Consider the following 17,855-nt stretch of genomic DNA (forward strand, 5'->3'; position numbering starts at 1 on the left):
TCGACCTCACCCCACAGCAGCCCCAGCTAGACTGGAAGGAAGCACTACAGATCTATAGACCTGTACATAACAACCACTCTCTACCATTTTTTCCCTGTTGCTTTAGCTCCGCTGCTATAGACTTCTTAGTTCCTGCAGAATATTGGCAGAACAGGACATAGCTAGAGGTTCTAGAAGTCAAGCAGTGATTCCAGCATATTTAGTGGAGAGGTCACCTGTCTCTTCTTGTGACCAATCACTGCTTAGGGTGTTAAAGGGTGTCGTTGTGTCTTTCTCCTCTTCTGCAGGTCTAGGCAGGGGGCTGCCAGTAGAAGACCTTACACTGGTGGTTAGAGTAAGTATACTGTCCTGCTTTTCTTTTCAAATGAAATGACTTGGTACATCAACGAGTTTGGTGTGCATGTGTGGATCTGTTTTTTGTTGTTGTGTGCATGTGCTTTTGTGAGGCTGATGAGAGTTCATGTGTGCACACATTGTTTGCTCTTTCTCTGGGAATGCTTCTTGCCTTATTGTGTGTGTTTCATTATGACCATTCTGAGCAGTGCTTCGCTAATGGACTGCCCACATACATTCACCTCATCCTCTGCTCATAGGTGCGTGCGTGCATGGCTATCTGCTAAAGCTTACTTCATTTTGTATTTTTTTTTATTATTTTCACTTCACTATTTGGCTTTGCAGCCTTCTTCAGTGTGTAGGTGCAATTTAATTCAAACCAGCAGGTGCTTCTAATCACGATTGCCATTCATCTGCCAATCAGGGATGTGGCTTTTTCTGGTCTACCTGTATACAAGTTAGTCACAAAGAAATACAGAATTATAAGTTATGCGAGCGGGCACGAAGGGCAATTCATGAATGAATTGACTTACACGTCTGCTCACTTGTGTGCCATAAACAAGCCCTTCAGGGTCTACAAATTCAGAATGCTCACGAGCAGCCGGTTGTTAGTCAGTGTGCCCGGGTGATTGGTTCACCTCCGTCGACCAGAAGGACACATAATTTTATGTGGCCATATATCCCCCTCACGGAAAATTCCTGAGGTTCCATTTCGAGGCTGTAGCCTCCGAGTTTCTGGTCGTCCCTTTTGGGCTTTCCCTCCTGCCTCGCACTTTTGTGGAGGGAGGATTTGGCACCTATGTGATGTCAGGGGCTCGGGATAATAGACTACCTGGACGATTGGCTGGTGGTAGCGGAGTCGAGGGAGCAGGTGGTGTGTTACACATATCCATCTGGTTTCCCATGTTCAGCTTCTGGGTTTCATAGTGAATCAAGAGAAGAGCTGTTTGACCCCGTCTCAGCACATTCCGTTTCTGAGTCTCGAGTTAGACTCAGGCAAGAATCGTGCATTCTTGTCCCTGGAGAGGAAGGCCGGTTTCCGTCTTTGCTTGGCCCAATTTTGGTTCAGTCACATTAGGGATGATGGCTTCTATGATAGCTGTGGTTCCCCCGGGATTGTTGCTGATGCGACCGTTCCAGCGGTGGGTGATAGAGACTCCACCTGAACCTGAACCACCTGAACCTGAACCACCTGAACCAATCACTCCGGGTGTCCCTCTCATGCCTACGAACACTGGCTTGTTGAAGGGACCCGCGGCTCTTGTCTTTGGGGACCCTCATCGGTTGAGTTATATTCTGCAAGGTGATCGACAGACGCATCCCCCCCTGAGGGTGGTGTGCACTGTGTGAGGGCAGCTCAATTTCAGGGTTGTGGACAGTGTCGCAGAGAGCACTGCACATCAATTACCTGTAGCTTTTGATGGTGTACATAGCACTAAGGTGTTTTCTTCCGTTGTTGGCAGGCCAGCATGTGCTTTTGAGGACCGACAGTGGTGGCATACATCAACAGACGCGGAGGGGTGCAGTCTCGCCTCCTCTTATCCTTGGCTCGCTCACTACTGCGGTGGAGCGGCGCGCACTTTCCCTCGCCACGGGCGCCTCAACACGGGTGCGGGTCTGCTATCCAGGAGGAGCCCTCGTTCTTGAGGGCCTCCCAGATATGGGAAATGTTCGGCAGGGCCGACGTAGATCTTTAAGCGTTGCGAGAAAACGTGCATTGTGGGCTGTTTTTCTGGATAAGGGACCTCAGTGCTCTGTTGGGAACGGATGATCTTGCACAACAGTGGCCTTGGACCCTCCTTTATGCTTTTTCCCCCTGTGGACCTGATTCAGCGGCCTTGGTTCGTGGAGATCATTCGCCTTGTAAGGGAGTGTGTACACTTATTAATATGACATTATTAACGGGGCACCACTTGCTATAAGTCAGCAAGAAACTTTAAAATAGCTACAATTATAACTACGGTTAACTTATAATTCTGAAGGCAATTAAGTTCCTAAAATGTCAATGCAATGCATTCTTGACAGTAGATGTCTTTACAGGATTTATTTAGAAATATCCAGGATAAAACAATGAATGTACAGGATGAATGAATAGTGGAGATTTTGATGGAAATAATGTACGAATCAGAATAAGAAAAAGGATAAGGGAGTTTGTCTAACATATTTATAATATTATTTCAAATATAAAATTAACAGAGACAGGTATTTCTAAAGGAGAAATACAGATTACATGATCACATCAAATCAGGGAAAAGAAGGTGAGGTTGAGCTGGAAAACTCTTATCTGTCTGGAACCAATGGTCTTTAGAGAACTGTCCATGCAAGCAGAGTCCAAAACAAAGGATTTCAGTAGTCCAGAGAATCCCAGAAGAGGGGCATCCTTGGATTGTTTTATGGTTCATATGACAGCAACCATGGCTGGTTGGCGTCGGAAAACACAAGGAGTGGTGTTCACACATTCAGTTTATAGTCCTGGACAGGAAGAGGTGAGGCCTCCCGTCAGGAGAGCTGTGATTGGTTCAGTTGAGGGAATAGTTTCTGGGGTTGGGTCAGCCCCATTCATCGCCTGCATTGTTCTGTGACTTATGGCAGGACATGAGTTAATCAGTTGTCCACATAAATGGAGGGCACTTTGTACACTCTCATAATGTCTTCCACCACCTGTGTGAAGACTGTGCGATCTCACAGATACCAAACAGTATACTTTTCCGTTGTCAGAAAAACATATCACACACGTTCTGAAATTAAATTTTACTACACACACATCAACACATAATCATTTTCAGTCCGTTCACGCTGTTTGCTTGAGGAAATAAGAGTTTTGCGTGCAGTGTATTGTTCTCCAATGGAGAAGTTCATTGGCTGTGTTGTAGTCATCCTCACTCTTCGTCAGAACCCTGCTTTTTCCATGTTTCCGGCAAGCCGTCAAAGCACCAATTTGGTTAAACTTGCTGCCCTTGAGCTGATAGGAGCTTTGATGTAGACTAGAGGTGAGAGATGAGAAAAGAAGGGAAGGAAGACTCCTCCTGGGAGCCTGCTGTGAGTGGTCCCCTTCTTTCTTTGTTCTCTGGCCAGTGAAGAGAGGTCCTTGTGTATTGTCATTGTGGTTGACGTTTGGCGTGGATGTGTTAACTCAACACTCCTCTACAGCCTTTTAGGCGGGGACCTGCGGCAATTCCCGTTGAGCAGGGACCTGTTGTCCCATTTGAAATCTGTGGGGGGTTTTTGGCCCCTGAAAGGTCCAATCTGATGGCAAGGGTTTTACCTTCGAACGGTATTGCTACTATACAGTCTGCAAGGGCACCCTCCACGAGAGGGTTGTATTGATATAAGTGGCAGGCAAAATAAAGGAATTGTTCCTTTTCAGAGCTCTCTGTTCTTACAGGAGCTTTCCGAGCAGGGCCGATCATTCTCCACCCTGAAGGTGTACAGTGCATTTGGAAAGTATTCAGACCCCTCTATTTTTTCCCCCCACATTTTGTTATGTTACAGCCTTATTCTAAAATTGATTTAAAAAAAATACCCCACAATGACAAAGCAAAAAAAGAAAATGTGAATTTTTTTCACATTTAGGCCAGACAAAATTGATTCACTGTTTAACGGATTTTCCCCCCAGAAAAGTGAGGCGAGTGAGCATAAAATAAAAATAAATACTATTAGGTGGATAAGGAATAACAGTACTTTACCACATTGTCCTAGGCTATATTGACATGAACAGTAGGCGAAGTATTCCATTTGACTGATTTTTAGATTATTATTAATACACAAATTAACATTAATGAACATTATTCACATAGAATGCAATATTCTATTATACATCCTATTATACATCCTATCATATTCAAAAATTATTGGGAAAAAAAGTCATGTATAAATGTATTATCAGTTCATTAATCTACTTAATTGTATTGCCTAACAAATTCAAGAATGATTGACAATAAATAATTGTAATCAAATGAAAATGTTGATGCAGCCTCCCGGGTGGCACAGTGGTCTAAGGCTCTGTCGCAGCCGGCCGCGACCGGGAGGTCCAGGGGGCGGCGCACAATTGGCCCAGTGTCGTCCGGGTTAGGGAGGGTTTGGCCGGCAGGGATATCCTTGTCTCATCGCGCACTAGCGACTCCTGTGGCGGGCCGGGCGCAGTGCATGCTGACCAGGTCGCCAGGTGTACGGTGTTCCCTCCAACACATTGGTGCAGCTGGCTTCCGGGTTGGATGCGCATTGTGTCAAGAAGCAGTGCGGCTTGGTTGGGTTGTGTTTCGGAGGACGCATGGCTCTCGACCTTCGCCTCTCCCGAGTCTGTACAGGAGTTGCAGCGATGAGACAAGACTCATACACAAGACTCATACATAAATCCAGCCATAGAGTATAACCTTTAATAATCCACAAAAATGTTTTGTTTCTAACATGCACAATCAGAAGCATCAATCTATATAGATCAAGCGTGACTAAATTCGAGCCCAGTAACACATAAGTATTCAGACCCTTACTCAGTACATTTGTTGAAGCACCTTTGGCAGCGATTGCAGCCTCGAGTCTTCTTGGGTATGACGCTACAAGCTTGGCACACCTATATTTGGGGAGTTTGTCACATTGTTCTCTGCAGATCCTCTCAAGCTCTGTCAGGTTGGCTGGGGAGCGTCGCTGCACAGCTATTTTCAGGTCTCTCCAGAGATGTTCGATCAGGTTCATAACCGGGCTTTGGCTAGGCCACTCAAGGACATTCAGAGACTTGTCCCGAAGCCACTTCTGCATTGTCTTGGCTGTGTGCTTAGGGTTGTTTTCCTGTTGGAAGGTGAACCATCGCTCCAGTCTGAGATCCTGAGTGCTCTGGAACAGGTTTTCATGAAGGATCTCTCTGTACTTTGCTCCATTCATCTTTCCCTCGGTTCTGATTAGTCTCCCAGTCCCTACCACAGAAAAACATCCCCACAGCATGAAGCTGCCACCACCATGCTTCACCGTAGGGATGGTGCCAGGATTCTTCCAGATATGACACTTAGCATCAGGCCAAAGAGTTCAATCTTGGTTTCATCAGACCAGAGAATCTTGTTTCTCTTGGTCTGAGAGTTCTTTAGGTGCCTTTTGTCAAACTCCAAGTGGGCTGTGCCTTTTGTCAAACTCCATGCCTTTTACTGAGGAGTGGCTTCCGTCAGGTTCTTGGTCACCTCTCTGACCAAGGCCCTTCTCCCCTGATTGCTCAGTTTGGCCGGGCGGGCCAGCTCTAGGAAACATTTCTAAAAACCTATTTTTGCTTTGTCATTAAAGGGTATTGTGTGTAGATTAATGAGGGGCAAAAATTATTTAATCCATTTTAGAATAAGGCTGTAACGTAACAAAATGTGGGAAAGGGGAAGGGGTCTAAATACTTTCCGAATGCGGCGTATATGGCCACTATTTCAGCGTGTTATGTGGAAATTGATGGGGCGATTCCAGGGGCTCTTCTCCTCGCGGTGCGGTTTTAACAGGTGTGCACCGTCTCAGGCCGGTTTTCTATTGCGCCCACTTGGGATTTGGCTTTGGATGTGCCGTGTGAGGCCCCCTTTGAACTGATGGCGTCTGTGGATCTGAAGATCCTCTCACACAAGAATGCCCTACTCGTGGCTTTGGCCTCGGCTAAAGGCGTTGGAGATCCACGTGTTATCCGTTCACCCCTCCTGTACGAAGTTCGCCTTTGGCAACTCTAAGGGGACGTTTCATCCTAATGTAACCTTTGCCCGCAAGGTCATGACTATGTCCTACAGGTCTCTAGCTTTTTAGCTTTTTCCCTTTTCACTTCCTTCGTTTGCTTCTGAGGAGCAGGGGAGGTTAAATGCCATGTCCAGTACGAGTGTTACGCATGTACATTGAGCGGTCCAGGGGTGTCCATTTGTGTGACCAACTTTTTGTCCGTTTTGCTAAATCTGCTTGTGGTCGAGTGCTTTCTAAGCAGTATCTATCCCACCCGATTGTGGAGGCTATTGCTCTGGCATATGACATCAAAGGGCAGGAATTACTGATTGTAACGAGTGAGAAAGTTACAGACGCACAAATCATACCCCCAAGACATGCTAACCTCTCACCATTACAATAACAGGGGGTTAGCATTTTTTGGGGGGTATGATGTTTGTGCGGCTAACTTCCTCACTCATTAGAATCACGCCTGACAAGGTCAATGAACACCGTGCCTCACTGGATCATTAGAATCATCATTATTCACGATTCATTCAGGACTATCCGTAATCATGGTAGCATCCACATTTATTTACAATAAAGGTGACTCCAAAATGACACACTACACTATTTACCATTAATTTCGATTGGGCACAAAATAATCTAAAACACAACCAAAACAAACAGCAAATGCATCCATCAAGTTTGTAGAGTCACAAGCTTGATGTAACCACATACTAAACTTTTGACTTTTTTAATACACATATAAGTGAATTTGCCAATACTTTTTTGGTCCCCTAAAATGGGGGGACTATGTACAAAAAGTGCTGTAATGTCTAAACTGTTCACCCAATATGTACCCTCAAATTAACCTCATAGATTTTGTATCATTTCAAATCCAAAAAGGGTTTTGAAGAGCAGCTCGTTCTCTCTCTGGATGATGATGAGGAACTTCCAACATTACAAACAGGTGAGATATATTTATCTGTTTATCTCTCTCTCTCTCAATTTAATTTCAATTTAAGGGACTTTATTGGTATGGGAAACATATGTTTACATTGCCAAAGCAAGTGAAATAGATAATAAACAAAAGTGAAATAAACAGTAAACATTGCACTCACATAAGTTCAAAAAGAATAAAGACATTTCAAATGTCATATTATGTCTATATACAGTGTTGTAACGATGTGCAAATAGTTAAAGTACTAAAGGGAAAATAAATAAACATAAATATGGGTTGTATTTACAATGATGTTCTTCACTAGTTGCCCTTTTCTTGTGGCAACAGGTCGCATCATGCTGCTGTGATGGCACACTGTGGTATTTCACCCAATAGATATGGGAGTTTATCAAATTTGATTTGTTTTTGAATTCTTTGTGGGTCTGTATAATCTGAGGGAAATATGTGTCTCTAATATGGTCATACATTTGGAAGGAGGTTAGGAAGTGCAGCTCAGTTTCCACCTCATTTTCTGGGTAGTGTGCACATTTTTGTGTTTATTTTATATTATTGAAGCCTTTTATTTTACTAGGCAATTCAGTTAAGAACAAATTCTTATTTACAATGACTGCCTACACCGGCCAGACCCGGACAACGCTGGGCCAATTGTGCGCCGCCCTGTGGGACTCCCAATCACGGCCGGTTGTGATACTGCCTGGACTCAAACCAGGGTGTCTGTAGTGACACCTCTAGCACTTAGATGCAGTGCCTTAGACCGCTGCGCCACTCGGGAGCCATGTCTTCTCTTGAGAGCCAGGTCTGCCTACGGCAGCCTTTCTCAATAGCAAAGCTATGCTCACTGAGTCTATACATAGTCAAAGCTTTCCTTCATTTTGGGTCAGTCACAGTGGTCAGGTATTCTGCCACTGTGTACACTCTGTTTAGGGCCAAATAGCATTCTAGTTTGCTCTGTTTTTTTGTTAATTACTTGACACATTGGAAATAATTCGATTTTTTTCTCATGATTTGGTTGGGTCTAATTGTGTTGCTGTCCTAGGGGTCTGTGGGGTGTGTTTGTGAACAGAGCCCCAGGACCAGCTTGCTTAAGGGACTCTTCTCCAGGTTCATCTCTCCATCAGGCTTTGTTATGAAAGTTTGGGAATCGCTTCCTTTTAGGTAGTTGTAGAATTTAACGTCTCTTTTCTGGATTTTGATAATTAGCGGGTATTGGCTTAATTCTGCTCGTTTTTTTGTGTGCTCTAGGGCAACGGTGTGTAGATGGTATTTGTAGTCCTGGCAACTGGACCTTTTTTGGAACACCATTATTTTTGTCTTACTGAGGTTTACTGTCAGGGCCCAGGTCTGACAGAATATGCGCAGAAGATCTAGGTGCTGCTGTAGGCCCTCCTTGGTTGGGGACAGAAGCACCAGATCATCAGTAGACATTTGACTTCAGATTCCTCACCCCAGGCCCTGTGGAAAGAAATGTGTGTGTTTTTTGCCCATTTTAACTGCACACTTGTTGTATGCATTTCCCCCAACACCACTTTCCGTCAATTGGTATAGCAGACCCTCATGCCAAATTGAGTCCAAAGCTTTTTTGTAATCAACAAAGCATGAGAAGACTTTGACTTTGTTTTGTTTGTTTGTCATACAGTAATTTGGTAAAAAGCCTATTTGACATTTGCTCAGTACATTGTTTTCACTGAGAAAATGTACGAGTCTGCTTTTAATGACAATGCAGAGGATTTTCCCAAGGTTGCTGGTGATGCATATGCCATGGTAGTTATTGGGATCAAATTTGTCTCCACTTTTGTGGATTGGGGTGATCAGTCTTTGGTTCCAAATATTGGAGAAGATTCCAGAGCTGAGGATGATGTTGAAGTATAGCCAATTGGAATTTGTGGTCTGTATATTTTATTATTTAATTTAGGATACCATCAACACCACAGGACTTTTTGGGCTGGAGGGTTTGTATTTTGTCCTGTAGTTCATTCAATGTAATTGGAGAATCTAATGGCTTCTGGTAGTCTTTAACAGTTGATTCTAAGATTTTCATTTTATCATGGATATGTTTTTGCTGTTTGATCTTTGTTATAGGGCCAAAAAGCTTGGAGAAGTGGTTTATCCTCTCTCGTAGTTAAGACAGTTGGTGTGTAAGTGAGAAGGTGAGAGAGCAGATTTTGATGCTCTCAGGAGTTCTCTGTTGTCAGTAAGGAATGCAATCTAAGTAAAAGCACCCGATGTGTAACTCTGGGATGCTGGCCTTCTAGGCAGAGTTCCTCTGTCCAGTTTCTGTGTTATTTTGCCCATCTTAATCTTTTATTTTTTTGACCAGTCTGCGATATGTCTTTTTCTTTGCAATTCTGCCTAGAAGGCCAGCATCCCGGAGTCGCCTCTTCACTGTTGACGTTGAGACTGGTGTTTTGCGGGTACTATTTAATGAAGCTGCCAGTTGAGGACTTGTGAAGTGTCTAGTTCTCAAACTAGATACTCTAATGTACTTGTCCTCTTGCTCAGTTGTGCACCGGGGTCTCCCACTCCTCTTTCTATTCTGGTTAGAGCCAGTTTGCGCTGTTCTGTGAAGGGAGTAGTACACATCGTTGTACGAAGTCACTTTTTTAGACAATTAATGCAAGGGCTCGTCTCCTCACTCTGCTGCTGGCTCCTGCACATTGTTTTCAACAACAATATGCTGGTTAACATTGCTATTATACCTATAGCAACATGGTTTATACTTTTTTACAATTTATTTAACCTTTATTTTACTAGGCAAGTCCGTTAAGAACAACTTCTTATTTACAATGACGGCCTACCTGGGAACAGTGGGTTAACTGCCTTGTTCAGGGGCAGAACAACATTTTTACCTTGTCAGCTCGGGGATTTGATCCAGCAACCTTTCGGTTACTGGCCCAACGCTCTAACCGCTCGGAAAGGGCGCCAATTCAACAGTGCGCTGATGTTTCAGAACAGCAGACAGCGACCGCTATCCAACGAGGGAGAAAGCTCATTTGTTATAAAATGATTGTTTTTGACCGACCAGTCGACTAAATTGGTTCAACCCTAATTCCTACACTATGGACTTCAAGGTAAATCTCAGCTTTGTTAAAATTTTTATCAAGAAAATCGATTCTATGTATCAAAGTGATTCAGGAGTAACATAAAACAAAATAATATACCCCACCAACATTAGACAACTATACAGAAAACCCTCAAATTGCTGAAATTAGTCAATTAAATCAATGATGAGAGAATAGTCAGAATAGCTGATAACTAAAATAGCAATGCAGATATGTATTATAGGTAATGAATGTTTAGGGGAACACTGCAGACTTTGACTTTGTGGCACAGCAGAAAAATGAGTGTACCTCAAATCCAGAGGATGTGAGTTCAAATCAAAGGTGGGGTCATATTTTAGCTGAACAGTGATACCATGGGGGAATTTGCACTTTTTGGAATTGCAAATGTGAAATGTCACATGTAAAGTGTTCCAAAAACACATGTTTTCACATGTGACGTCATGTGTAGTGTCCCAAAGCTGCATGTTTTCACATGATTTCATATGTGATGTTTTCCAAAAACAAAGGTTTTCACATGATTTCACATGTGAAATTTGAAATAATGTGGTTCAAAATGTGACAACATGAAACTACACTGTTAGCCATTGCTGTTCATTTTGTGTTAAGTCATTTATGGTAAATTTTTGCAGTAATAAATCAAATCAAATTTTATTTGTCAAATGCGCCGAATACAACAGGTGAAATGCTTACTTACAAGCCAACAAACAATGCAGTTCAAGAAATAGAGTTAAGAAAATATTTACAAAATAAACTAAAGTAAACATTTTTTTTAACAATATACAAGGGGTACCGGTACCAAGTCAATGTGCGGGGAAACAGTTTAGCAGTTGCCATACCAGACGGTGATGCAACCAGTCAGGAGGCTCTCGATGGTGCAGCTGTAGAACTTTTTGAGGATCTGGGGACACGTGCCAAATCTTTTCAGTCTCCTAAGGGGGAAAAGGTCTTGTCGTCCCCTCTTCACGACTGTCTTGGTGTGTTTGGAACATGATAGTTTGTTGGTGATGTGGACACCAAGGAACTTACCTCTCGACCTGCTCCACTTCAGCCCTGTCTATGTTAATGGGGGCCTGTTTGGCCCTCCTTTTCCATGATCAGCTCCTTTGTCTTGCTCACATTGAGGTAGAGGTTGTTGTCCTGGCACCACACTGCCAGGTCTCTGATCTCCTCCCTATAGGCTGCCTCATCGTTGTCACTGATCAGGCCTACCACTGTTGTGTCATCAGCAAACTTAATGATGGTGTTGGAGTCATGCTTGGCAATGTAGTCGTGGGTGAACAGGGAGTACAGAAGGGGACTGAGCACGCACCCCTGAGGGGCCCCAGTGTTAAGGATCAGCGTGGCATACGTGTTGTTTCCTACCCTTACCACTTGGGGGCGGCCTGTCAGGAAGTCCAGGATCCAGTTGCAGAGGGAGGTGTTTAGTCCCAGGGTCCTTAGTGCCCACAAAGCTCATCACTAAGCTATGTTCCCGTGTGGCTCAGTTGTGGCTCAGTTGGTAGAGCATGGTGTTTGCAATGCCAGGGTTGTTGTGGGTTCGATTCCCACGGGGGACCAGTACAAAAAAAGAAATTCACTCCTGTAAGTCGCTCTGGATAAGAGCGTCTGCAAAATGACTAAAATGTTTTAAAAAAATTTTGTTGAACGCTGAGCTGTAGTCAATGAACAGCATTCTCACATAGGTGTTCCTTTTGTCCAGGTGGGCACGGGGACTATGGTGGTCTGTTTTTAAAACCTACATGTTTCGGACTCGGTCAGGGAGAGGTTGAAAATGTCAGTGAAGACACTTGCCAGTTTGTCTGCGCATGCTTTGAGTACACGTCCTGGTAATCCGTCTGACCCCACGGTTTTGTGAATGTTGACCTGTTCAAAGGTCTTGCTCACATCGGCTATGGAGAGCGTGTTCACACAGTCATCCGGAACAGCTGGTGCTCTCATACATACTTCGGTGTTGCTTGCCTCGAAGCGAGCATAAATGGCATTTAGCTCTTCTGGGCAGCTCGCGGCTGGGTTTCCCTTAGTGGTATGTAATAGTGTTTAAGCCCTGCCACATCCGACGAGCATCGGCGCTGGTGTAGTAGGATTCAATCTTAGTCCTTTATTAGATGTTAGATTTACATTTACATTTAAGTCATTTAGCAGACGCTCTTATCCAGAGCGACTTACAAATTGGTGCATTCACCTTATAATATCCAGTGGAACAACCACTTTACAATAGTGCATCTAAATCTTACAGCAACCATGCCTCTTCAACCTCAGGTGGCTGAAGAAATTTGGCTAAGACCTTCACGAACTTCTGCAGATGCACCATTGAGGGCATCCTGACGGGCTGTATCACTGCCTGGTACAGCAAATGCACCATCCGCAACTGCCGGGCTCTCCAGAGGTTGGTGCGGTCTGCCCAATGCATCACCAGGGGCACACTGCCTGCCCTCCAGGACACCTACACACCTACAGCACCCAGTGTCAAAGGAAGGCCAATATGATCATCATGGACCTCATTCACCCGAGCCAAGGACCGTTCACTCGGCTACCGTCAGACAGACAGAGACAGTACAGGTGCCTCAAAGCCAAGACCGAGTAAACTAAAAAACAGCTCATATTACCAGGCCATCAGACTGTTGAACAGCCATCATTAGCCATCTACCAGGTGATGCACACTCACTACCACAAAACACACACAAGCTATCATACACACACACACCTCATACTCACGAACAAATGCACTCGCAGCCAACACTGCTGTTTCATGTTATAGAGACATTGAACCACTGGTCACTCCCGTTTCACACTGTGTATTTAAATATTGTAAAAAGGAAAGTGGGATACCTAGTCAGTTGTACAACTGAATGCCTTCAACTGAAATGTGTCTGACGCATTTAACCTAACACCTCTGAATCAGAGAGGTGCGGGGGGCTGCCATAATCGACATCCACGTCTTCGGCGCCCGGGGAACAGTATGTAGCTTATTCTAATATCTGTACTACTGTACATTGTATTTTAGAAACACTGTTTATACACACCAGATATTTATTTATATACAGTGCCTTCGGAAAGTATTTAGACCCCTTGACTTTTTCCACATTTTGTTACATTATAGCCGTATTCTAAAATTGATTAAATATTAAAACAATTCTCAGCAATCTACACACAATACCCCATAATGACGAAGCGAAAACAGGTTTTTATAAATGTTTGAACATTTATAAAAAACTGAAATATTACATTTACATAAGTATTCAGACCCTTTACTCAGTACTTTGATGAATCACCTTTGGCAGCGATTACAGCCTCCAGTCTTCTTATGTATGACGCTACAAGCTTGGCACACCTGTATTTGGGGAGTTCCTCCCATTCTTCTCTGCAGATCCTCTCAATCTCTGTCAGGTTGGATGGGGAGCGTCGCTAAACAGCTATTTTCAGGTCTCTCCAGAGATTTTGAAGACCGGGCTCTGGCTGAGCCACTCAAGTACATTCAGAGATTTGTCCCGAAGCCACTCCTGTGTTGTCTTGGCTGTGTGCTTAGGGTCGTTGTCCTGTTGGAAGGTGAACCTTCGCCCCAATCTGAGGTCCTGAGTGCTCTGGAGCAGGTTTTCATCAAGGATCTCTCTGTACTTTGCTCCGTTCATCTTTCTCTCGATCCTGACTAGTCTCCCAGTCCCTGCCAGCTGACAAACTTCCCCACAGCATGATGCTGCCACCACCATGCTTCACCGTAGGGATGGTGCCAGGTTTCGTCCTGACGTGACGCTTGGCATTCAGGCCAAAGAGTTCAATCTTGGTTTCATCAGACCAAAGAATCTTGTTTCTCATGTTCTGAGAGTCTTTTATGTGCCTTTGGGCAAACTCCAAATGGGCTGTCACGTGCCTTTTACTTAGGAGTGGCTTCCGTCTGACCACTCTACCATAAAGGCCTGATTGGTGGAGTGCTGCAGAGTCGGTTGTTCTTCTGGAAGGTTCTCTGATCTCCAAAGAGGAACACCTCCTTGAGCAAGGCCCTTCTCCCCCGATTGCTCAGTTTGGCTGGGCGGCCAGCTCTAGAAATAGTCTTGGTGATTCCAAACTTGTTCCATTTAAGAATGATGGAGGCCACTGTGTTCTTGGGGACCTTCAATGCTGCAGAAATGTTTCGGTACCCTTCCCCAGATCTTTGCCTTGACACAATCCTGTCTCGGAGCTCTACGGACATTACCTTCGATGTCATGTCTTGGTTTTTGAACTGACATGCACTGTCAACTGTGGGACCTTTATATAGACAGGTGTGTGCCTTTCCAAATCATGTCCAATCAATTGAATTTACCACAGGTGGACTCCAAAGACGTTGTAGAAACATCTCAAGTATGATTAATGGAAACAGGATGCACCTGAGCTCAATTTTGCGTCTCATAGCAAAGGGTCTGCATGTAAATAACATATTTCTGTTTTATATTTGTTATACATTTGCAAAAATGTCTAAACATTTTTCGCATTGTCCTAATTATTGAAAAAAAGTATAATTTAATACATTTTAGAATACGGCTGAAACGTAACAAAATGTGGAAAAAGGGAAAGGGTCTGAATACTTTCCGAATGCACCGTATAAGCTTAATGTTTAGGAACATAGAACAATAACTGGGATGACATTCACTCTTATGGGACACCAAAAAGAGCAAGCTGAAAGCCATGCCTAGAATAAGCCATGCCTGCAATCTGTTGATAGGCTGACCTTGTTATAGTATTCTGCCTTTCAGCGAGTGATGTGTATGTTGTCAACAGAAGAGTCAGTGAAGCCACGGTATGTTATTGGCAAGGTTGCTAGTGGCAGCACGTGTCCTGTAGGTTACTGGCAACATTCTTCCAGTAAGTTTTGTGACTTTTAGTTTCCAGTTAAGAAATGACAAATTCACAGCAACTTCTGGGAACAAGTTGCCATTCATTTACTGGGAATTGCACAATAACCTCTTCACAGTGAAGCTCATTACTGACACATTCTCTTACCGCGCTTGCCGAACAGACAGTGTCAAAGGAGGTGCGCTACTTGCATCGGCATAACCATCAAACACTTAAACTTCTACAGCACTTCCACTGACGTTTGGCATAAATACTATTATTTCATCATGGCACCAAATATGCTAATGAGGTCCACCAGTACAAGTGCAGTGATGATCACACCTTATATAAAAAATATTGGGTAGAAAAATGTCTCGTAATACTTACAAGGTACCGAACTGTACCATTTGAGTTCATATGTGTACCAGTGAAGTGTACAGTGCCTTCAGAAAGTATTCACACCCCTTGACTTTTTCCACATTTTGAATATCCGTTTGAGCATGGTGAAGTTATTAATTGCACTTTGGATGGTGTATCAATACACCCAATCACTACAAAGATACAGGTGTTCTTCCTAACGCAGTTGCCGGAGAGGAAGGAAACCACTCAAGGATTTCACCATGAAGCCAATTGTCACGGTTGTCGTTGGGTAGAGACGACCAAAACGCAGCAGGAATGTGGATGCTCATCTTGATTATTTATTAAATAAAATGAACACCAAAAGACAACAAAAAAACGAAGACCGACAGAAGACAGTTTAACAGGCTATACTCACAACAGCAGTGCTAAAGACAACTACCCACAAAATCCCCAGGTGAAAACAAGCATCTAATATATGACTCCCAATCAGGAACAATGACGTACAGCTGTTCCTGATCGGGAGCCACACAAACCACACAGAAATAGACAGACTAGAAAACCATAGAAAACCAACACTAGAACATATACTCAAACCCCAGACTACATAAACCAAACACCCCTTTAATAATACACACAACCCCAACCATACAAAACAAATACCCTTCTGCCACGTCCTGACCAAATTATAATACAATTACTCCCTCTGCTGGTCAGGACGTGACACCAATAGTGAATTTTTTAAACAGTTACAGTTGAATGGCTGTGGTAGGAGAAAATTAAGTATGGATCAACAACATTGTAGTTACTCCACAATACTAACCTAAATGACAGAGTGAAAAGAAGGAAGCCTATACAGAATTAAAAAATGCATCCTGTTTGCAACAAGGCACTAAAGTAAAACTGCAGAAAATATAGCTAAGAAATTAACTTTATGTCCTGAATACAAAGTGTTATGTTTGCTACAAATCCAACGCAACAATTTTCAAGCATGGTGGGGGCTGGATCAGGTTATGGGTATGCTTGTCATCGGCAAGGACTAGAGAGTTTGTTTAGGCTTTCCAACATACACTGGGGGACAAATTCACCTTTCAGCAGGACAATAACCTAAAACACAAGGCCAAACATACACTGGAGTTGCTTACTAAGATGACATTGAATGTTCCTGAGTTGCCTAGTTTCTGTTTTGACTTAACCTCTATGGGCTAGGTGGGACGCTTGCGTCCCACCTACTCAACAGCCAGTGTAATCCCGTGGCGCGATATTCAAATACCTCAAAAATGCAAAAACTTCCATTTTTCAAACATATGACTATTTTACACCATTTTAAAGACAAGACTCTCGTTAATCTAACCACACTGTCCGATTTCAAAAAGGCTTTACAACGAAAGCAAAACATTAGATTATGTCAGCAGAGTACCCAGCCAGAAATAATCAGACACCCATTTTTCAAGCTAGCATATAATGTCACATAAACCCAAACCACAGCTAAATGCAGCACTAACCTTTGATGATCTTCATCAGATGACAACCCTAGGACATTATGTTATACAATACATACATGTTTTGTTCAATCAAGTTCATATTTATATCAAAAACCAGCTTTTTACATTAGCATGTGACTAGCATGTGACTAGCATTCCCACCGAACACTGCTGGTGAATTTACTAAATTACTCACGATAAACATTCACAAAAAACATAATTATTTAAAGAATTATAGATACAGAACTCCTCTATGCACTCGATATGTCCGATTTTAAAATAGCTTTTCGGTGAAAGCACATTTTGCAATATTCTCAGTAGATAGCCCGGCATCACAGGGCTAGCTATTTAGACACCCAGCAAGTTTAGCACTCACCAAAGTCAGATTTACTATAAGAAAAATTGTATTACCTTTGCTGTTCTTCGTCAGAATGCACTCCCAGGACTTCTACTTCAATAACAAATGTTGGTTTGGTCCCTAATAATCCATAGTTATATCCAAATAGCGGCGTTTTGTTCGTGCGTTCAAGACACACTATCCGAAAGGGTAAATAAGGGTGACGAGCATGGCGCATTTCGTGACAAAAAAATTCTAAATATTCCATTACCGTACTTCAAAGCATGTCAACCGCTGTTTAAAATAGATTTTTATGCCATTTTTCTCGTAAAAAAGCGATAATATTCCGACCGGGAATCTGCGTTTAGGTAAAAAGAGGAAAGAAAATAAAGCACGGGGTCGACTCGTGCACGCGCCTAAGCCCAGTGTCCTTTGATCGGCCACTTGCCAAATGCGATAATGTGTTTCAGCCAGAGGCTGCCTCAATATCATTCAGCTTTTTCCCGGGCTCTGAGAGCCTATGGGAGCCGTAGGAAGTGTCACGTTACAGCAAAGATCCTCAGTCTTCAATTAAAAGAGCCAAGATGAACAACAACTTGTCAGACAGGCCACTTCCTGTTCAGAATCTTCTCAGGTTTTTGCCTGCCATATGAGTTCTGTTATACTCACAGACACCATTCAAACAGTTTTAGAAACTTGAGGGTGTTTTCTATCCAAAGCCAATAATTATATGCATATTCTAGTTACTGGGCAGGAGTAGTAACCAGATTAAATCGGGTACGTTTTTTATCCGGCCGTGTCAATACTGCCCCCTAGCCCTAACAGGTTAAATCTGATTTGAACAAACTTGACAGAGCTTGAAG

General features: G+C 43.3%; 1 protein-coding gene across 3 annotated transcripts in view; it reads left to right on the plus strand.

The window, feature by feature from the left end:
* The window catches only part of arhgef28a (Rho guanine nucleotide exchange factor 28a), a 107,544-nt gene that overhangs the window by 33,077 nt on the left and 56,612 nt on the right, over positions 1–17,855 (plus strand). For all 3 annotated transcript variants that reach the window (XM_082958088.1, XM_014128072.3, XM_045689858.2), the window contains exons 8-9: positions 288–334; positions 6,892–6,955. In XM_082958088.1, the coding sequence (XP_082814214.1) occupies positions 288–334; positions 6,892–6,955 (111 nt within the window). The remainder of the gene's footprint in view (positions 1–287; positions 335–6,891; positions 6,956–17,855) is intronic.

Source organism: Salmo salar, chromosome 11, assembly GCF_965601325.2.
Source record: "Salmo salar chromosome 11, fSalSal1, whole genome shotgun sequence".
NCBI classification, from domain to species: domain Eukaryota; kingdom Metazoa; phylum Chordata; class Actinopteri; order Salmoniformes; family Salmonidae; genus Salmo; species Salmo salar.